Raw genomic sequence first — 23,487 nt, 5'->3', positions numbered from 1 at the left:
GCGTAGTTGTATTGCATGTCCGGTACAATAGCGTTCTGAGGTCCTGGGTTCGAATCCCGGGTCGGGCAAACTGATATTTGGGTTTTTCTGCTTAGTATCAGCCCGGAGTCTGGAATTTGTGCCTGATATGGCGATAGGCTCGCCCCCTATCACATCATGGAACGGAACATACTTGGCGAAAAGTGGGTGCCCTAGTTGCGCCTCTGCATACCCCTTCGGGGATAAAATGCGTGATGTTATGTATGTATGTATGTAAATAGGTAGTAAAAAAATATAAAAACAATATAATTTCTAATCTATGTGATTGATGTCTAGTCTCTAATTATAGGTACATAATTTGGACAGACCGGAATCCAAACGTGTTAGTACATGCCGCAAGGATGCCGCGAATTCTCTATGCCTGAATTTAACCGCAATGTAATGGGTTCCTATACGTACGAGCATATTACTAGTGATTATGACATATATGTATACATACATATTATTACGCCTTTTCCCTGTTTAAGAATAAGCAGAGGTGTGACACATTTCGCCAGCTATAATAGATTGAATTTTTTAAAACACTAGATAATAATATTGAGGAGTACTAAACCATTTGACCGCCTCTGGTGAAGCAAGAAGTCAAGGTGTTGATGCCCACGCCGAGACAAATGCTTTTTGGTTGTGGGAATTTTTAAACGACTGAACTTTTACTTCATTGTTGGTTTACGCATATACTCCGGACAGTTAAAATATTTTTAAATGTTTATTAATCTCAGTCTAATACCCATAAAGTTGATCGCGTTTTCCAAATCAATAATATTATATAATATTCTACCTTTACCTTCATAGTAATTTATGCTACTTATATTCGCATTAGCTATCCGATTTCTATCTATAACGATATTCATAGATTATAATACTACTAAAAATATTTATGTAAACGAAAATATAATTGGAAATACAATCAAAAATTCATGATCCAACGACCTGTAAGTATAACTCGAGTAGGCTGAACTAATAATTACAAATTAGATACACCGAAATAGCTATAAATACTTATTTGTTATAGCGAAATCTAGATCATCTAGACATTTGTATCATTTATGACTATGTTAATAAAAAGTTTCTTGTCTGTCTGTATTAAATTAAACTGAATCTTAATTAGTTGTGTTGTCTCTGTTTCCAATAATTTTAGCTATGCCGCTATTATTTCTCGATTTATAAATAATATAATCAGTTCTTGCAGATTCATCTATTGAAAAATATCGACTTAAAAATATTGACATCTGTGTATTAGGGGCATTTGAAGAATTCTGTCAGGGTGTCTCTTGTGGCTAATTTTGGCCACTGGAGGTCAGGGGCAGACGGCAGGGATTTGTCCGTCGTTACTGTACTCTTCTGTTACCTTTTGGCACATTATTGTGACATCCGTGATGAACAGCAGCGCTGAAGGTATGCCCCACGCTGCCATTGCGGACGAGGGCATCCTTCGATGCGTGGAGCCTTCTGAATTTTGCCAACAATAACAAACAGATCCCACTTGGCGGCACCGTAAAGGAGCGATTTTGAACGATAACTTGAATACTTGCATCAGAGGAATCTGCAGCCGTCCCTCATACGCAGAAGATGGCCACCGCGGAGCTTCAGTATATATAGTGTGAGGGCTCGACCCGACGTTTGCCTGATGTTTTTCATCTCTCCGAGCGAATCAACGTCAGGTCGTAACGCCGGTGAACCCAACATAATCCCCAGACACCCACCACGAAGGCTGGGCCGTAGTACTAACGTACTTTCTCCTCGAAACTCCAAAAAAGATAAGATAATATAGCTTCTTAATTTAAAATGATTAATCATAAAGATATTTTATTAACTACAGAATTATCAGTCTGACTAATACAAAACTTATCAATTGACACTGAGATTGATCACTGATAGGAAACCGTGCATGTTTACTTATTGGCATTTGGTATAACATCTATAATTTTTATCTAAACCTTCGACATTTAGTCGTGAAAATCAATAGACTGATATACAACATCCCTGTATAATCGAATATCTATAAGTATATTATGATATAAAAACTAAGGTGATTTCGTATAAATACCATCATATCAATGGATACAAACAACGCCGTGTTAGCAAATTAGTGAAGAATAACCGAGACAAGATTCAGTGTTTAATGTTTAGTGTTTGCTAAGTTAAAATTACGTACTAAAGTATTTACTAATCTAGTACATTTGCTCACGCGACGCGGAGTCAAGGTGGTCTAAATAACTCATATTTCTGAAATGTTTGAACTCAAGTAATGTTTTTCGATATTTTTTTATACAAATAACGAGACGAAATTTAAACTTGATAGCTAGCGCCATGATTGTTGTGTTTGTATGACAGGAAGAGGAATAGGATCAAGATACTCTCTCGACTCGAGACTCGAGACGCACTGTCGAGATATGACAATTATGCCGTCCTGTATGATACTGAATACATACAGCGATACACTTACGTGGACCACTACAGCGGGTTTTACAACTTGTGTACGGTGTTCGCTATCCGGGCAGATACATCCACTAGAAAAAGCGAGCAAACGTGTCACCTGATGTTATTTTATCGGAATCGCTTATAATCATGAATAGCCCCTTAATATTTCTTACTGTTATTGGAAATGCAACGGCACTTCCAACACTAAGTCAGTTCAAGCGGTTATTCTTTAAGGCAGTTAAACTCGGTCTGTGGAGGCTAGAAGTATTTGACAGACTTCTACAGTGTACTAATATAAGTACAGTGTAGTCTACTTTAAGTAAAACTGAGTACACTAAAGCTTTATTTGCCACTGTCTAAAGAAAAAACAGTTCAATATACTTATGTTTAGGAGAATATGTATACAAATCCCCCATATTTATGTAGAGTGTGGGGAGGGGGTGTTGTTGCTCGCGCCGGTCCGTCTGCGTAGATGCATTAGGCGCTATCTGAGAAAGTTTTCAGTGTTTACTGTGGCCAGACAGACTGGCGGCCGCCGCGCCGAGATCAGTGCAGTGAGGTAACTAGCTGCCTCATTTGCGGTTTTCAAAAAATAACTTGGTTTTTAGTAGTCAGACTAGAAAGTATTTTATAAAATAACTTAGGAAATGTTACTCAAAAAGCGAGATCGTTTTTTTTTACGGACAACAGATTTACGTTACAAATTAAGTATAAAAACTTGAAGATAAACAGTTAAGGTGCTATAATTTTTTTATTCTTACATAGTCTACCTTTATAACATGTTTTCCAGTAGCAAAACAAATGCATTTTTTGAGATAGTATAACCATTGATAATAAATTAGTTAATTTTAATCAAGTTTATATTGGAAACGAAACTGCTCTAATGGTCCTGACGTTTATCCATACTATAGTATATAAGTAGTTTATGTAGAGATCCTTAAAATATTTTTCATATAATACTAGAAGATGAATTCTATTAAAAGGAGAGTACAATCTAGCTTATCTCTTTTTATTAACGCATCTCATGTTACTGGAGCGATTGTATTCTATTTGTTTGGTCGTGGACTGAGTAGCCGAAAATTATTTGGGCTGTAGAATTTATTAAGACTCAAGTGTTTTATTTACACAGTTTAGGAAACGATAACGCTTATACGAATACTTCCTTTATTGATAAGGAAGTGTAAAATCTATTTATATTTAATGTTAGTGGATGTATCAACGACTCTATCCGCGCATAGATAAAAATAATTACGAAAGTGTAATATTTTTTATGATATAAAACTAATTTATAATTTTCTTTACAGTTTAAACACATTTATTCTATAAAATTATCTCCTGAGGATTTTTTTGCTGTAATTTTTTAATGAAATTTTAAATATCGGATATTATTCAGCACAATCTTACATAATGTTAAGTCGTATGTAAAAATCGTAAACATAGCAAACAACTTGAAGAAAATGCTGACAAGAGATAATTTTTTTAAATGTATTTTTTTTTATTGAAAATGAATTTCTATTCTAAATAGAATGGAAAAACTATTATTCATCGTTGGCAGATAGCTACCACCTCGCAGAGGCCCGGCGCTGGCGGCGCCGCATTGTCTAGCGGTACATCGATCCACGCACTCGCACTCAAGTGGCAGACTCGGGACTCGAGCGCGGGACGACTGGACGACGCATCGCGACCGACCGGCGCCGTCCGACACAACTTCTTCATCCCTAAACAATATAGCATTGATATTGTTCGAGTTAGACTTCTGCAAGATTGAGTATGGGGTTTTCACCAATTAATATTTAGATCATCATTTTTTATTTCTGACAATGTTTCTTTTTTTAAGATATTTAGTAGTATTATATGGGTGGTAATTGTTGAGTGCGCAATCCGTGTCACACCTTTCTATATAGTACATCTTGTATACAAGTTAGTAAAATCTTGTACGACCTATTAAGTGAAATTAAATCAGCATTTTTTTTATTGCTTTGAATGACGAGACGAGCTTGCCGTTCGCCTGATTATAAGCGATATGACCGCTCATAAACAGTAGAAACATCATCCAACACCTTGAATTACAAAATATTGTTTGGTATTCCACTGCGCTCCCCATCCTGAGACGTGAGATGTTAAGTCTCATTATGTCTAGTAGCTACATTGGCTACAATGTCCTTCAAACCGGAACACAACAGTGACTATACACTGCTCCTGGCAGCAGAAATAGACATTGCGTTGGTACCTACCCATGCGGACTCCCATATATGAGAGACTTACCATTAGTAAAGTTATTTTCTATATCGTTCACCAATCACCAATATTTGTGCTACGGTTAATTTCCTCTATATCATAATTAAAATCAATTTATTTTTCTAGAAACGTGGCAATAAATAATTCAATATCATTCCTTAAAGCATGCATGACGACAGATCATTACAGTGTACTTCTATTATTTAATTATTTTGAATTCGTATACTAAGAACCTAGTTCAGAAACGGACTGCCCAAAAAGAAGAATTTGAAACCAATACATAGACTGTCTGCTTATGAATATATTTACTGTTATCCAATAACTTCCGTAGTTGGAAACTAATCTGAAACGAGTTCCCGTAACTTCAACCACTCGTCACGTAAAGATTGCCATCGTTTCCAAAATTCGTCAGCGGCGCAGCGGTGTGGTGGAACTTATTATAATACATTATTGATAATTATCAATCTTTAAGATATATATTTTGTATTATGCATATACTAATGTTTGTTAAACCTCAGCAGGGCCACAAGGATACTTAACCATTCCTTTTCTTATGTAGATTGATATATAAAACATGATTATTGTAAATAAAATAAATTTCGCTTCTACCACTTATCGCGAATGTTATAAATTGTTATAGATGTAGATATCAGAGTATAATGTTATGACAGCCCAGTCATAATCAACATAGAAGTATGAATGAATAAGTGCGTGTGAAATGTTGCTGTTTTTTTTTAATTAATAAAAACTTTTATTACCGATGAGTTATCGTTTTTCACAATAAATATTTCTTTTAATTTGAATTAAAGCAGACGGTATTTAAATTACAAAGTAAGCACTTTTTCATAAATGACCTGACATTTTCTTTGATTTCGTTGACTTATTCCCAGAAACCTAAGAAAGCCTAAAATACTGGTAATTTGCCATACTCATTTACTTAATATCTTACTACTTTATATTTTACATTCTATTATTTTATTATTCTTTATATTTTATTAATATTACAAATCTGAAAGTTTGTTTGACTGCCTCGTTGGCGTAGTTGTACTGCATGCGCGGTACGGTAGCGCTCTGAGGTCCTGGGTTCGAATCCCGGGTCGGGCAAAGTGATATTTGGGTTTTTCTGCTCAATATCATCCCGGAGTCTGGAATTTATACCCTATATGGCGATAGGCTCGTCCCCAATCATATCCTGGGACGGAACACACTCGGCGAAAAGTGGGTGCCCTGGTTGCACCTCTGCATATCCCTTCGGGGATAAATGCGTGATGGTGTGTGTGTGTGAAAGGTTGTTGAAATCTAAGTGAATTTGGTATATAGGTAGATCATGTCCTGGATTAACACAGGCTATTTTTATTCCGGTAAATTGATTCCTTGGAAAATAATGTTAGTTCGAGTCACAAGCGTGAATATTGTGTAAGCGTTATATTTTCTTGTGTTAAGTTAGTTGCAATACAGATCTCGTAGAGAGCACCCGTGTCATTTTATTTTAAATCATCACTACCTGAGCAAACTCGATGGAAATTAAACTTGAATACTTCAACAATGTTTTTTAAATTTGATTCTTTAAATAGATGGCGCTGGTGTAGAGTTCGCGTTATGAATCGCTGTAGTGTTTTAGGGACTTTTGTAGTAAAAAATGCTTTTCATGCCGGCAAAGCCACGAGCTACGCCTAGTAATATCACAAATGAGAAAGTTTTGATTATTTGTGAGAAGTAAAGTAAAACAGCTAAACGGATTTAGATGCAATTTGGCACACAAGTAGACAATGTCCTAGATAGATAGTTTTTATCCCGGTATTTTGTTCTCGTTAGAAATAATTTAATTTTATTATTTGATATTATTATTAGTAAAGGTTGCTGGCGTGGGACAGATTGCTATATGGATCGGTAGTGTTTTTCGGTCTGTTATGGCGGGAGAGGCTTTCATCGCGGGTACAGCCGAGAGCAACACCTAGTTGTATATAAAAATACTGATTGCCTCTCTACTACTATGAAATGGAAAGTCCATTCTGTTATTTGGCATTTATGTATGTGGTTCCTATAGTCAGGAAATGCACTGAGCCTTCCCCGTGCAGCTATGAAGTGAATACCGACAGAGAGTGTGTGAGTTATAAAGCGCTCATGCTGCCCACAGATACAGAGAATGTCTGATCGAACGAGTTACAAAAAGGACTCTGTAGAATAAGTAGTCAATTTTGTGAGGGCAATATAAATAGTCTATTACACGAGATTTAAATACATAAAGTATTCATAAACACCACTGTCTCGCGTCGTTTTATAGGTTTCAGATATTTTAATAAGCTCACAACATATATAGATAACTCGGACAATTTTAAGGGTCCATTACGACTTACGTGTATTACAAATTTGAAATAGTTGCAAATCACCAAAGGTTGTTTCTAAGGGTCAAAGGAAATAAAAGAAGTCGTAGTAATTATGAAAAAGTTGATTTATTATAATTATAATTATAATAATTATTATAATACAGTTTACAATAATTACAAGCGATCACCAAACGGGGTGAAAGAAAACGGCATAGTATTAAATTATTTAGGCCGTGTGCGGAGGGTCGCGCGCCCCCGCACCGCGCGCTGCACGCCGCGCCGCGCCGCGTGCCCGCGCGCACTCGCGCCCAGCGGCGACAGTAACATGCGCGCGCCACCACGCGGCACCACGTGGCGCACGCGACCACTACCACAACTACTACGCGCGGCGGGCGGTGCGATCGCGCGCCGGGCCCCGCGCACACAGGGATTTATTTATTTATTCGATTTAGGATATAGTCTTTCGAACGCGAGGAACAAAACATTACACAAGTCGAGAATATTATTTATAATCGATTCGGATTAAATCGGATTGAAGAGCGGCAGAAGCGCGCCGCGGCGGCGGGCGGCGGAGAGCGGCGGAGCGGCGCGGGCGAGCGGCGGGCTATGTACAGGACCGCTACGGGCAGTCGCACTCCTCGACCACCATCTCGGGCAGGTCGCGTTTGATGATGTTCGAGTCGGCGCCGAAGTAGATGAGCGACAGCGCGGAGAAGCGCACGGGCGCGCAGCACGCGGCTCGCTCCAGCCGCGCCGCCTCCACCACCTGCGAGTGGTAGTTGAGGCACGCGCCGCGGCAGTAGTTCGCGTAGTAGCCCTCCGGCGCGACGATCCAGTCGTCCCAGCCGAGCGCGCTGAAGCTCACGTAGTAGGTCTGCCGGCAGCAGCGGCCGTGTTCGGCGGCGTCGCAGTCGAGCGCGCGGCGGCGGCGCGCGGGCGGCGGCATGAGGCGCAGGCGCAGCAGCGGGCGCGCCGCCTGCCCGCCGCCCAGCCGCAGCCGCACGCGGCCGCCGCAACCACTGCAGTCGAGCAGCAGCCGGAGTGGCGCGCGAGCGCCCGCCGCCGCCCAGCGCCTCGCTGCCGCCGTCACGTCGATGCGCTGCCAGCCGCGCGCCGGGTCGCGCCGCGCCGCGCCCGCCAGCGCGCCGAGCGTGCCGTTGTCGCCGACCGTGAACGCCCACAGCGTGTACCGCAGGTGGCGCGCGTGCGGCGCGGTCTCCGCGCGCACCATCAGCTCGGCGGACGCGACGGACAGTTCCTCGCCACGCTCCGCTTCCGCCTCTTGTCCCAGTCGGAACTCGATCAGTCGTTGCCCATTTAGGGTCTCACCTGTCGCAACAAAACGGGCACTTCTCCTTAGGACAAGGTCGACAAATGTCGGAGATTAGCTGATGACATTCATACGGTAAACGCATGCATCAGCGTCTCCGACCTTTTCAACCTGGTTCACGAAAATTAATTCCTAGGTTCCCTAAGTAAGCGAAATGACCCATTACGTGTGCAGAAGCTGTGAAGGGAGAGACCGCGAGGTAGCAGGCAGCGTGCACGCGGTGGTCGCCCGTGGCTGCAGGCTGCACTCGTCGGTTCGTCGCGTACGGCCGGCGGCGCGGCATCGACAGTACGCGCCGAGTCCTACTCGCACTGGCCGCTTGCACAACCGCAGTACTTTCAAACTTCCTATACGGTGTATTAATATTTAACCAGTAAAGAACATCATAAAACTTCATAGCAACTGACACCCCTAAGTTCTACGTTCTAGAATGGAAAATAAAATAAATGTTCTACAACAACTGGTCTCCGGATGCTGAGCAGGCGAGCTCTGCAGTAGACTTCGGTTCACCTTATCTTCAGTCTTCATCCTGGGAACAAAACATTATACAATCAATTTCAGGAATCCGCTGCAGTAATGTACACAACAGAATCATCCCGATGGATGAACGCAGTCATTGATCAAAGGTTGCATTAGAGGATCATTCAATGCATTTATTGCACTTTCAACATAATATTATGTTATAGACCCGTGAGTTTATTGTACTACTGAATATACCTTATAAATTAACAAAAAAAAGTGGAGTCGATACCAATCAAATAATTATTAACCTTTAGGAAAAGTATGTCAACAAAACATGATAAAATCCAACAAATAATGCAAAAAGACGTAACATATTATTCTACATTAATTAGATAAGTATATTTAAAGTTTACTTTAAATAATCTATTTAAGAACTAGTCTTACGAAATATATCTACAATTCCGTCGATGAAATTAAACTGTTAAAAAGTCTATTTACTTCTAGAAAGGCATACACAACTGTAATCTATTTGCTTTTATATTTTTGTACATTTGATAGTTGTTAAAATGTTATTGGTACGGCCTAGTTTAGTGAATGTAATAAAAAAAGCAAATTATAGTGAGTTTACTAACTTGAAATTCAATTAAAATCTTGCCACAGTACATTTACAGTAAACTCAGCAATTCTTTAAAAATAAACGTGCTACATGCTAGCTGACTTGGTGCCAATGTTTTGGCTCGTGGAATGAAGTGTTGTCGAGTAAAGTAACAGTAAAGCGCTGGACAGAATTGAGCTCGATTCACACTTTTCATGTTTGGCAAGGTCTCAAGCACACTGTTAAATCCTAGTATTTTACAGTACCTGTCAAGAGCATCGAACCCTTATACCTATATATTTAAATAAGACCAAGCAGAAATTATGATAATATAAACAGCATTGAAACATATACCTCAACTTGGTGAGTGAATAGAACTCGCGCCCTTTTAAAACACCCTCACCACGCTTAGCTCCATAGAAACAGTCGAAATACATAAGGGCAAGAAATGGACTGTATAGATTGACAGCTTAACTTCACAAATTCATAATCTGTAGTAAGGCGCAGACAACTCGTAGCCTATACATCTCTATTGTATAATATCTGTAAACTGCCTTGGATTTTTTGCATGTATTGAACAGTACAAGACTTTTATCTTTGTCAATTCGTCATCATCATTATCAACCACAGTCCATCGCTGAACATTGTGTATATCAAAATATAGGCAGTATTGTCGTGGGAAGAGAAAATAAAGCGTCGAATAAAAATAAAGTCCCAACAGCCCGCAATAATTGACACGTGTCGCGTGGCACGTGGGCAAACTATTTATTGTGAGCATACAATGATGGTTATAACTTTATTACGTTTATATCGCGTATTAATGCTTGCTAAAGAAGGTCCTGAGTTTTAAATCGGAAAACAGCGCTGCATATAGAAGAAGATCAAACCAATGTGTTTGCATTTCAGCTAAATAATTTATTAAAATAATTAAAAGGTAGGGTTTCCTTGTATTCAGTTTTGTAAAGGAAATGGCAAGCTCGAATGAATAACCAGAAGGACCTTGAAATAGGGTTTTTAACAAAAACAATCTGAGAAATTTTCGCTTGACTATTATTATATTTTCATTAGCCATTTATATTTTTAAAGGACTGCAATGCACCTACATATTATTTGGTTCATGGACGAATGTGGCCTCTTGCCATCGGGTCACTAGATGTTGCGTTACTTGCCAAAATCCGACTTTTAACCTAGATTGACAAATTATCTGTTATATAGGGTAAAATAAAAAAATGGAGATATAGACGTAGTGGCAAAAGTCTCGAATCACAAGGCCTTAAAAACTACTTGATTAACAATTTAAAAAAAATATAGGTACATACAGATGTCGATAATCTAAGTGATGAGTGGATGGCACCTTCTAATCCAATTCCATCACATATTACTTTTAGTATAGGCGATTCTACCACAAAAGTAAAACACCTGACCACAGGTCGTGCATAAACACCACGCATCTTACAACTAGGCCATAAAGCAAGGTAAAGTGGGGGTTGTTTAAAATTAGCCATCGCTATGGTTATAGTGAATTATTGAATGCGCCGGATCGACCGGTCGTTGTCGCACCGAGGGACCACCTTGCAGCGTTATGCAACCCCTGCTATGCATATCTATCGATTAACGTCTTGAGGACTGCATTAGGCCTCTTAACTTGGTTCCAGTTTTGAGGTACTGCTTTTTTAATAACTAAATATTTCTCGTCATCTGTCTCTTTATTGTAATCTATAAATAGTTAATTAATTTCACTTCTTAACTTGTTTGAAGTTAGATAGGATTTTTTGAGAATATCGGGAGTAGGTGCCGTTCGCAAGTTAAAATTCACCGCCGCTTTTTTGTGATAATTTTGTAATTAGTAATGAACAATAACAACTCTACTGAACCAAGCTTGTTATATCAATAGAAGCCCAACTATTTTATATTGTCACACTGCTACAATGTCTTTTAAATCGGAGTTGGAAATTAAATAGACTCTTACGTACTGAAGACTGACTGCAAATTAGAATTTGATTCGTGTGTTATGCTTTACAAGACACCGTTTATATGAGAAATGGGTAGCTATAAAATTGTTTCATAAAGGACAGTTAGTATAGGTAACTGTAGGCTCCAAATCCGAAACTGAAGCTATCTTTAGCGCGGGAAACTTCTAGGTTAAAAATATAGGACTATAAACAGTCCCGTAGCGTGTATTCTTAAGTACATATCAAGTAAAAATACCAGTGTACTCAGAATGACCGGTCTAAACGATATTAAAATTAAAATATTAGTCAACAAAGCCTATTTTACGATAGCATCAAAAGTTATGAGCTACCGACCTCACAAAAACCTTCCCGTTTAGCACAAGAAAGGGTTAAGTATAAATGCGTTAATTCTCCAAAAATTGAAGCGAACGAATATCCTTGAAATCTAATTTGTGCCTTTTAGTAACCGTACACGGTTTACCTGTAAAAACACCATTGTAACACGAAAAACTCAACTCATAAAACGACAATAAAGAAAGTATTACAATAAAAATGGTGGTTGGGGTGGAAATGAACAAGCAGTGAGTGATTTAACGTAAGTTAGGCATTCCATGGTGAACGTGTGACCTGACCCCGTTTTGTTCTGAGAAGCTAAATGGAGAAATTGTTCGAGTGGTCGATTGACTTACACTGACATTGAGGTAGTTGTTTCGTGTGGTATTGCTAATGTTAATACAAACTTTTTGTTTACGTTCTGATTTTTACTGTACTAAGTAAATGTTCTCGGAATATTTTTAAAGCACAGCTGATTCTAACCATATTCAAATTAATATTTAACATTTATTCATTATTACAAGTCATATTAAGGCAAAATATATTCATTTATTTTGATCCGTTTGCTTAGAAGTGCTTATTTATATCTAGATTCTGTCTACGTCTTATAAATTATTAATAATACGTTGATTCAAATTATAACTAAAGACGTCTAGACAAAATATTGTATAGGTAATGTAACAAGGTTAATATAATCTCTTACACAAAAAAGACGCATTTGGTTAACAAAATATGATATGAATTAAGTAAGTGTGTCTTAATATCTTCGTCTGCCTCGGTGGCGTAGTTGTATTGCACGTCCTGTACAATAGCGCTCTGAGGTCCTGGGTTCGAATTCCGGGTCGGGCAAAGTGATATTTGGGTTTTTCTGCTCAGTATCAGCCCGGAGTCTGGAATTTGTGCCCGATATGGCGATAGGCTCGCCCCCTATCACATCATGGGACGGAACATACTTGGCGAAAAGTGGGTGCCCTAGTTGCGCCTCTGCATACCCCTTCGGGGATAAAATGCGTGATATTATGTATGTATGTAATATCGTCGTATTAAAAACTATATTATGTTTATTATCTAATCTAAAGATGCAAAGTGTTTACGTGTTTTAAAATTTAAATATATTTTATATTAATTAAAAATTACAGTTAAGCCTTGAGCAATTCGTTTCATACTTGTGGGTTATGGGTGGGAATATGCAAATATTGACGAATAATTTGTTTAGAAATCAACTGTTTGACAAATGATTTCTTATGTTTACGCGAATGTTAGACATTTAAATTAAACTATTTTTCGGATTTTATCGCGGTTTTAATATTTTAAAATAAAATTTAAAGATAATAAAATCCGAGAAATAGTTTAATTTTAATTGTTTGCCTTTTTGAAAATTTAAAACAACTAAAATATTCACGTTATTGAATTAGCTATTTAGTAGTGTTGGTTGCAAAATTAATATGTTATATATCTATTTATGTTAATTTTCATTAAGAAATAAAGGAAGCAATATCTGCTTTATAAAAATTAAAGATAACATACTTATTGCAGAAATATTATATTAAGTTTTTCCTATAGATATAATGTATTATAGATTTCGAATAAAAATACGCTTAGCGCGCTGTTTTTCTGGAGGTAGGTCCTTATTTAAAACTTTTTTTTACAAATAAAGAAACTACATCCCCTTTGTAAATAGTATTGTTTGTCTACCTTATTCTGAAACACCATCTATAGAAATGACATTTTTTTAACTACTGCAAAGCTTAACAGATTGAAAACCCTTTATTATAAGATAAGCAACTCTTCTCACATTTTGATGTTATACTATCTTTTCTTGTCTTACTCCCTTATTCATAGAAATTATTTATCTAAAGACGGAGTATTGCTGTGATAAGTCTGTTTCTCAGCTTCGTTTATCTGACAGCTTGCTGTTTGGTCAGATTTGTTTATCTGACAGCCAACTAGATTAAAGTTGTATCTCAATATTAGCCAATCACAACGGCCCTATGTCTACGCACTGCGAACGCGGCCATGCCGTCAGCACTGAGAAACAGACTTTTTATCACAGCGATACTATGTCCTTACATAAATAAAGTCTCTGAATAAGGGGGTCACTTACTTCGTATTCTTACTAATTTAAATGTGAATGATTGACCACCATCTCATATGATCACTACAATGCTCTACGCAGTGTCTGTTAATCGGATTTGGATGCAATTTAACACAAGGATACACCATGTCCTGGATTATCATTTTGTTTTTCCTTTGTTATAAGAACTAGATTCTGAGCAGCAAATTACAATCCAGTCTATAAGACTAATAAGCAATACGTACTTAATTGTCTAGGTTTTAAGTTTACTACAACTAAGAATATTGTTCTAGGCAGGCTTCATTAATATTTAGGATACTTTTTATTCTGGTAATTTACTTTCATGGGAAATATTTTAATTTTTAATCTGATTTTTATGGATATAGATATCTGACATTCTCAGTAAAGGCCAGGTCAAAAGTACCCGGAACCGGCGGGAATGTGAAAAGAGTAATGAAGGTGGAGGAAGCGCGAGAAGTATGCCAGGATCGTGCAAAGTGGCAATCTATAGCCTCTACTTACCCCTATGGGATAAAGGCGTGATACTATGTATGTATGTATGTATGTATTTTTATGGAGATAAAGCTAGGGATCGCTACAGTGATTTACGAATTTTAATATCGTGAAAGGTTTTCCATCTTGTTTTATAATAAACCGCATTAATAAAGAGTGGTGGCCCCACAATCGTAAAGAGGCCGGTGGCCAAGACAATTATTACGACTGATATTAACGCTTTGCATGGTCGTAGCATACACTACCAGCTCGCGTGTAATATAACGCTGTCACGCACACCAGAACAGCAAAGCGAACTTCTCTTGACCTAAACAAAACGCAAGTTTATGCCGTAATCTACGAATGGTTAGATGAATAGTGCAGCTACATTTCGCCAATCATAGATCTGTTCTCTGTGATATGAATCATGCCTATTGTATGGAGTAGGAATTTCTACAACTTAAATGTGTTTTTTATTAACATGCTTAAGTTGTTTAGTGTTAACACACGAGGAGTAATCGTTTGATATATTGTTTGCATAGATATACTATATTTGATGAAGAGGGAATTAGATTTTCCTCAGCAAACTTCCTTTTGGGGCTTTTATTCTGGGAAAATACTTTCACATCAAATAAGGAAAATATAGTCAACGTTGCGTATATTAAATGTTACATATCAATGAGTTATTTTTATTCAGTGAAGAAAGTACAATTGCTATTCTAGATGCTTTATGGCCCAAAAACATATCACGGTATACAAAAAGAGCAACACTAGTGTTTCTTGTCCGTCCTTCTCTGGTGAGAACTGCTTTCCGAACTAGTAGAATAAGGTGAAGTTTATATTAACGGAAAAAATAGTATATAACATTTTACAAGTTCAAATTAACTTTTCATTTTACGTAGCGCAGTTATACTGCTACCTGTATTTTAGAATCTAACCTATCTAATAAGAAAATTAACTGCTATGGCATGGCTAAGCACAGGAGATAAAGATAAGATAAGATAGTCTAAAGCTTGAAAAGGTACAGTTAATTAATTCTTATTAATACTATCTAAAACTTAATTAATCTAACGCCTCGGTGGCGTAGTTGTATTGCATGTCCGGTACAATAGAGCTCTGAGGTCCTGGGTTCGAATCCCGGGTCGGGCAAAGTGATATTTGGGTTTTTCTGCTCAGTATCAGCCCGGAGTCTGGAATTTGTGCCAGATATGGCGATAGGCTCGCCCCCTATCACATCATGGGACGGAACACACTTGGCGAAAAGTGGGTGCCCTTGTTGCGCCTCTGCATACCCCTTCGGGGATAAATGCGTGATGTTATGTATGTATGTATGTAAAACTGAATTATTTTCTTGATAGGGCACTTTTACCATCAGTTGACATATGTGTTTTTTTATAAAGAAACGGCACAGTGATCCCACAGCACCAGATGGTAAGGCGAATAGAGTGCAATAAAGTGTCAATCGACGACAAATGATTATATTTATTATAATAATTATTATTCCATGCATGACCGCGCGTAAAAACTGATTGGCCAAAGAATCTTCGTGAATTCACTACATATTGTCCTAAACGACACGCAAAAATCTAAAAATAGCTGTGTATATAATCGGCATTGCTGTAATTTATTATGACATGAAAGGCTAATCGAGAATGAAGTGCGCGGGACGAGGGTAGTCGGAGGAGGTTGTTTGTTATCATTATTATAATGTTGCCATAAGGTTAGTATATGCTCCCGAAATGAAAACATTAAACCCTATGTTTAGGAAATAAGAACTTGTTTCATTTAATTTTAAACACCAATTCAAGAATTAGATGCTAAATTTATTAAAAATTCAATTGACCACTTTATTTTCACCACCCTATGTACGATTTTGTTAAATCGTGCTGATATTAACGTGTGGCAATGCTTAAATATTTATAAGGATTTTAGTCATTTTTTAAATATACGGCAAAATGTAAATGTAAACTAGCTCAAGGTCGCGCCTGAAGGCATGAACCTCTGACAAGGCCGGATTTAACGATAAAATATAACCTCTATGACTTATCGTAGAAGGGCACTGGAGGACTGAGCTAGGCTGTTGACTTGTCATTTAGTTTAAATTCATGCAGTCAGGTGTAGGCGTGGGGTATCAAAATTATGAATATTGCGATAGAAGTACCTTCATTAGGTTCACTGTAAAATTACTTACTGTAAATAAATAAACTTGGTATACATTTCTTTTCGAATAAGCGTAAACAGTGACAACTGACAGAGCGCTTCACACGCAGTGCAAACTAAACCGCGACGCCGCACATTAAAATTAATAAGCTTACAAAGTGACCTATAGGAGTATAATAAAATTATATAAGTATTGTATGATTTTTTGCAGTTCGTAGCGTAGTAAGGGTCCTTTGATAAAGGTCCTTAAAAAACTAAAAAATCTGGATAACTAAATGGTAATTAGTTACAGAGTACTTGGAGAGTCGATGCAGTTCACTATGACATTCCTGACGAGTTAAAATAATTAAACTTTTTTACTTCTTAGCTGTTGTTTACAAACCATTCTATAGAATTGCAAACACATTTGAACCTGTGGCAATATTTAAGACGAACTAATATGCACTTTATACTCGTTAATATAAAACGCTGTACAAGTCTTATAAATGAAGACATAAATCTTTAAAAGTTATACATATTTTTTGATACCAACTTTCCTAATTATTTAGGAAAGTTTTGCTTCCAATTATAGAAACTACAATGCATTTTCCCGACGGTGCTCTAGGTTTCACGGGAAACTATAACTTTAATTAGCTGTTTTTATTTAGAAGAATTTTCAAACATTAATTCTCATCAGTTTGGGAACGAACGAACTCGAAAAACTTAATGAAAAGGAAAGAGTTTAAAAACATTTCAGAATTAAAAAGTACGAATAGCTCGTATTAATCGTTGGATATGAATTTGTATAAAGACTATTTAAACCAGTTTAATTTAAATTAGTAAAATTAAAAATAATCTCGAAACCTTAGAAAAACATGGAAATATTTTAATTTGAAATCGAAGGTAACTTTTAACACGATATTAGGTTGGAGTGAAATATAAAAAAAAAAGCAAAATCAAAACTTAATTTGTTTTATGAGAAATTCAAAACAACACAAACAAAACTTAAAACACTCAACATTTTTCTAATCTTATTTGTGTTTGTGCAAAACTCCAAAGCAAACAAAATGTCCTCACCTTCAGACTGGGAAGTTTTGGTCGTACGTGTCTCGGAAAAAGTTTGCCATGGCGGCGGGCGTGCTCCACCCGCCGCGTTCCGTGCCCGACTGAGCTTCGTCGGGAAATCCCTCCGTTGATATACCCTGGGGGCGGTTCTGATTCATGCGAATTGGATGGGGGTTGTTGCCAAAAGTTTTTTTAAGCATGACATTTCATACGATTAATGTTTAGGATAGACAGATCGGTTAAAGGAGTCTTCGAAGTATTAGATCTACTGGTTTATAATACCGCTTTGTAATAACTATGTGACCTATATTTACGGCTAATAATATTAAAAAATTGGATGAGTGCGAGTTGGACTCGTGTGCCAATAGTTCCGGATAAATTACCTATATATGTGCTATAAGACCAATGTTTTGTGCCAAAATTAACGGGAAATTGACTTATATGCAACTCTATAGGTTTGGATTCCCTTATGAAATCGCAAAATATGCAAACATATGCGACAATAACGACCATATCTTTTGTTTCAAGTTTAATTATTTTACAGTTGAAGGGGACGGTAGTTATTGATAGAAATTTAATCTTGATACCTCTACGCGTTCCTTAGCAAAAGGATCAAGAAACAAACTCGGTTACTTTTGAGTTATGAACCCTATGATGGGAAGCTAACACTTAGTACTTATTGCCTAATACTAAGTGACTATTGCATTTTTTTACTCTGCAGTTCAATATCTGGAATTAGTAGTTATGTTTTTATTTTCATTTAATCATTAGCATTGTACATGTTACGAACTAACTAGGTAGATACTGGCCATGTCCTTTACCTTTAATCCAAAAAGTAGAGTTAATGATTTAAAGTTTTTATCTGTGATACCTGACACTAGTAACTTTTTGTCATTGAGTACTAGTTTTCCCTCCAGTATCTTACTACTTCTTCTCCCGCCTAATAGCACTTCATTGTGGGATTGCTGTAACATATCTTTTAAAGCATGTTTTAGTACAACAGTTTATTTTGTCCTGCCTGGCCTCACGTCAACCTCTCAGGGGGATTCAGCTCCTGGCAAAATATATTTGAAATAACTAAAAGTGTCACCTGAACTGGGATTCCAACTCTGGACCAGCCACAAGGCCAATAAGAAAATTATTATGAATAATACTCAAATATGTCCCTTCCGTGACCACGAAGGCTGCAAAGTCTTCGAAACGTTGGGAGAAAACTAAAATATTAAAACCGTTATAAAATTCGAAAAATAGATTTTAATGTCTAACATTCGCGTAAACATAAGAAATCCCAAATATGAATTAACTACATCGTGGAATATTTTCAGTTGATTTTATGCCACATAAATAAACTTTGTACCTCCCACGCATTCCTTCTCACATCTCGTGCGCTCGTGGGTGTCGCGGGCTTGGGTAGACGGTCATTTGTATCGTCTGTATGGAGCTCTTAAATCTTGCTATGATGTCAACCATCCAATTCCAATTATTTTTATCGTAAAATAGATTTATCGACACGAGGGCCTATTTAGGTACTTATGTTAACGCTTGATTAGTCTAGACTCCAAAACAAACTTAAGTTATATTGCCCGGTTTGACAAAACTTGCCGTGTTATTTACACAGCCAGCCCTGATTCGTTCATATACTACTTTAGTATTGTATCGCGAGTACCAAACAAAACATTTGTTCCTAAGTTACCTAGATCCAATATAAATGATTGGAGATAATATTAGATTTTGTCAGAGTTCGGGAATTAAACTCACTGCCCGTAGTTCCACACCTGAATTATTTTCATTACGTATCTACTTGGAATTTTGTTAATACAATTGTCATAAAAGCGAATATATATAAAGATAAAAAACTAAACTATCCTCTTTTGAATAAACACTGTTAAAGTGCTCCATTTTGCGTTTACAATGTAATTCTAAATTTAAATTATGATTTCTAACAAACTTTAATCAAAATAATAATTTAATTTCAGTGAAGGTCTAATGAATGTTATGATGGGACTTCAGTTATAAGAATATACATATTCATAATGTAATTACTAGAATGGCTAATGTATAAGTATTTGTGCTCGGCCACTCTACGTCTCCCATAGTTAGTTTAGGTTTCAGACTCAAAGGCCACTTTATTGTAACGTAAATACTAGAATAAGGGCGAGTTTGCAACACCCAGTTGGGGTTTCAGTGCTTTGCTTTTGATTATATTTCATGATGGTAGAATCAGTAAGCAGTTATTTTTGGTTTGAGACAGTTGTTTTGTTTTTGTTTTATAAGTTTGTAATAAGATCTCATCCAAAAATGTGTATATAAATCATTACAAATAAAAACTCGATATAAATGGTAATTTAAAAAGTAAAGTTTCGCAACCTCAACAAGAACATATTTGATATGCCGTATTGTGTTTTCTGTAATTTGAGAAAGGCAAAATTTGTAATTTAGGAAAATTTATCTTAGTTTCAATTACTATGTTGATTCCAATACATTAAAATTTCAACGACAATAAAAACTCAATAACTGCCACATACATCACTTTTTCATTTATGTATTCATTTTCATTTATTTAGTACTTATTATTTTTATTAAATATTGTTTCGATATTCTTATATTATCATAAACTGTAAAATAGAGACATTTATCACTACAAAGTCCACATAAAGACGCGGCGTAGCGGCGCGTGTACAAGTGGCTTAACTTAAAATCTAAGCTCGTAGACGCGTAGGCGCGTAGCATTCGTAGAACTGTAGCACTTTGACACGGTCCGGAGTACGGTTTCAAAATATTCGGATGCCAGCCTGTGGAAAGAAACTGTCACAGCATTAACCTAGTTTCCTTTAGGCCTTAGGGGAATTATCTTGATGATATTATAATCGCGAATTTAATAATCTTTACTAATATTATAAATGCGAAAGTTTGAATGTTTGTTACTCAATCGCGTTGGAACGGCTGAACGGATCTGGATGATATATGTCACAGAGATAAATTATAGTCTGGAATAGCATGTAGGTTGCTTTTTATCCTGAGCAAATATATCAGCAATTTTATCCTGGAAAAACTTTTTCTGAGCAACAACGAAGCACATCGAATGGATTTCTTCACATAAATTAAAATTGGAGCGGTAAAGACTATTTTTAACTTCAAAATAACTTTTGTTCCCTGTGAAGATCGTTCTTCGCTTCGCTGTGCTCGCTCGCAATGCAACAATGTGATAAGAGCTTAAATATATTTTTTTAGATATCAAAACCCGCACAATACTGTGTTTGAAGAAATCAGAAAAATATGATCGATATAATTAAAATATATAATCTAATGCCTCAGTGGTATAGTTGCCCTATGGCACGACTGCAGGTCTCGGTTTCGATCCCCAGATCGGGAAAAGTGATATTGGGTTTTCCTACTCAGTATCAGCCTGGAGACTGAAATTTGTGCCTGATATGGCGATAGGCCGCTTGTCGTATAATGGGACAGAATACCAGTGGCGAAGCGTCCATTCAACCCGATTCTTACCGGCTTCCCTCTTAGGTTTACTTACGTTTGTCTTAGTTTGTGTTTTCTGTTAAATTGGCAGCAATATGCTTAATAGGGCAATTTTGTTTGCATCGGGTTACCTTTTAAAAGAAATCACCATTCGCCACTGCAGAATGCAGAGAGTGAGAGCACCAGTTGCGCCTCTGTCCACCCGTTCGGGGATAAAAGGCGTGAGTGGAAAGCACGACTCGCCAAACGTACTATAGGACGCCTTCCAGCTAGGTGGAGTGACGATCTGCGAAAGGTCGCTGGCAAGAACTGGATGCGCCAGGCCGAAGACAGGGTAGAATTGCAAGTATTGGACGAGGCCTATGTCCAGCAATGGACAAGTATAAAGGCTGATGATGCTGATGATGATGATGTGTGTATGTCAAAATAACTTTATCCACACCCATTTTTATATACATTTTCGTGATTTCATGTATATCACACAATAAATTAACGTCAAACTGCTTTAAGTTATTTCTACGTCTCGTTGTAGGGGGTCGGGGGGTCAATCGTTGAATATCAAGGTAACAAAAATTAAAACAAATGGGTTGACAATGAATAAATTGAATTCACAGTAAAGTTTTGTATAGGATATGATCCTATACATGTGAATGAGCATGAGCTCGCGGCTTTTTTTCGCAGGCAAAAAAAGTGTTATCGCTACCATCACTTCAAGGGTGAATGGAACGGTTATATTGGTTTGACCGGTCTTACGGTCCAATGTCGACACTCGGGAGTATCATTTGGGCCAACATTGGACCGAGTCCGTAACCCCCTGTATACCAGTGGCGAAGGGTGAATTTTTTTGGAAGGGAAGCCGACACAATTTTGTAAAACACCAATTAGGCTACACAATTAGGTACTTATAATAATTACCTATATTTATTAAGATTTTAACTCACTATAAGTACTATAAATTTGTGAATTATTTATTTATAAAAATATAATTTAATAAGTAGCTTGCTTAGATATATTACAAAAGCGAAGCTGACAGGAATCGGGTTATACGGACCCTTCGAGACTGCTGTATGCCCTACACCAGCATACCAACCAAAACCCGCGGTGGCCTTCTTCGGCGTGTACGGGATGTTCGCAGCCCCGCCGGGCTAATTGTCCTTCCTGGAATAAGGCTGCATTGTACAATTTTCCGGGATTAAATAGCTTCTATGTTAATCCAGAGAGTAGTCCTGTTGATTTAGCGTATTAACAAACACTTCGACTTGACCTTTTACAATTATCCTTTTAGAGTGGAGGTTTTGTTTTTTGACTTTTGAATTAAAATATACTTAAGTTACCTTATTGGTCTAATATAAACGTGTAGTCGTTACGTTTTCGGATCGATTCTCTGGTCAGGAAATTTTGTATTGTCTCATAGTTATAGGAAAAAATACGCCAGTAGCTAAGTTTTCGAATATGTGCTTAATATGATTCCAAAATACTTGCTGTAACACGTTCTGGAAAGAGAGAAACTTTCGGATAATGAGTGAACTAATTTCGTTATTGCTTACGCCTTAACTTGTTTATAAACTGCACCGTGCTGATGCAAAACCCTGGCAGTCGATAGTTGATCAGCTGGGCATACTAAGGCAGATGATACATGCCACTTAATTTCGTTCTATAGTTCGATAACAATTGAGACGCTGTGAAATTAAAGGCAGCTTCTTAAGATCGTCGCTTTTAAAACACAGATATCTAGAATATCTGAAAAGATATCTTATATAATATATCGTATATGATAGATTTTGAAAGCTTATGTCGCAGCATATGATAGACTTGGAAACCTGAGTATTGTATGTTAAACAACGCCGACTCAGCTGAGAACAGGCTCTTAAATTGCAATCTTAACTTTCTTCATAGATATATATTATGTTCTGTGGCTTTCTTTTTTTAAAAGTTCAATTAATTGTTTACTTGAGATCCTACTTAAAGGTGATATTGATATATCAATACGACCCTTAGTTGAAGCAAATGTTTCTGTCTTATAAATTTTATGAATACCAAATACGGGCACTGCGTTGCTGCTATTTTGCGTCGTGTGTAGAACAAGCGGGGAATTATTAGGCATTTTAAAAACATCAAAATATTTCAAAACAATTAATCTATCCTAGTATAAAAAACTGAAGAGTTTGTTCATGTTTTTGAACGTGCTAATCTCGGGAACTACTAAATCAATTTTGATTTTTTTACACTAATAGGAAGCTACATTACTTCTGAGTGCTATAGGCTTTTTATTCCGGAAAAATATCTATTCCAGGCTTATTTATCACGCGGGTAGAGTCTTATATAGGCAAATATACTACAAATATTCGGCAGATAGGTAACAAATAGAGATCACAATGCGAAAACTACATTAATGTCAAGTATGAAATGTATGCCAACTGAATTAACCTCAATATCTGCTGATACCGTATCTAAACAGTTCAAAACAAGCTCAACTACAGTATAAATACTAACGCGTCCTTCGATATGTGCTTCAGAATTTCAAGAATTATCAGCTTCATAGTAAG

General features: G+C 37.1%; 1 protein-coding gene across 1 annotated transcript; it reads right to left on the bottom strand.

Moving 5' to 3' along the window:
- Positions 1-7,371: 7,371 nt before the first annotated feature.
- LOC115450778 (inhibin beta chain) lies at positions 7,372-17,554 on the bottom strand. Its single transcript, XM_030178888.2, has 2 exons — positions 17,480-17,554; positions 7,372-8,884 (listed from the first exon to the last, which is right to left on the bottom strand). The coding sequence occupies exon 2, from the start codon at positions 8,254-8,256 to the stop codon at positions 7,645-7,647; it is 612 nt and encodes a 203-aa protein (XP_030034748.2). The 5' UTR covers positions 8,257-8,884; positions 17,480-17,554; the 3' UTR covers positions 7,372-7,644.
- Positions 17,555-23,487: the final 5,933 nt, after the last annotated feature.

This window comes from Manduca sexta, chromosome 11 (assembly GCF_014839805.1).
Source record: "Manduca sexta isolate Smith_Timp_Sample1 chromosome 11, JHU_Msex_v1.0, whole genome shotgun sequence".
In the NCBI taxonomy this organism is placed as follows: domain Eukaryota; kingdom Metazoa; phylum Arthropoda; class Insecta; order Lepidoptera; family Sphingidae; genus Manduca; species Manduca sexta.
This window is presented reverse-complemented; position numbering and strand designations above follow the sequence as displayed.

Bases quoted from the DNA above. Each gene is read 5' to 3' on its own strand.
- LOC115450778 (XM_030178888.2), bottom strand. From the start codon at position 8,256: ATGGTGCGCGCGGAGACCGCGCCGCACGCGCGCCACCTGCGGTACACG.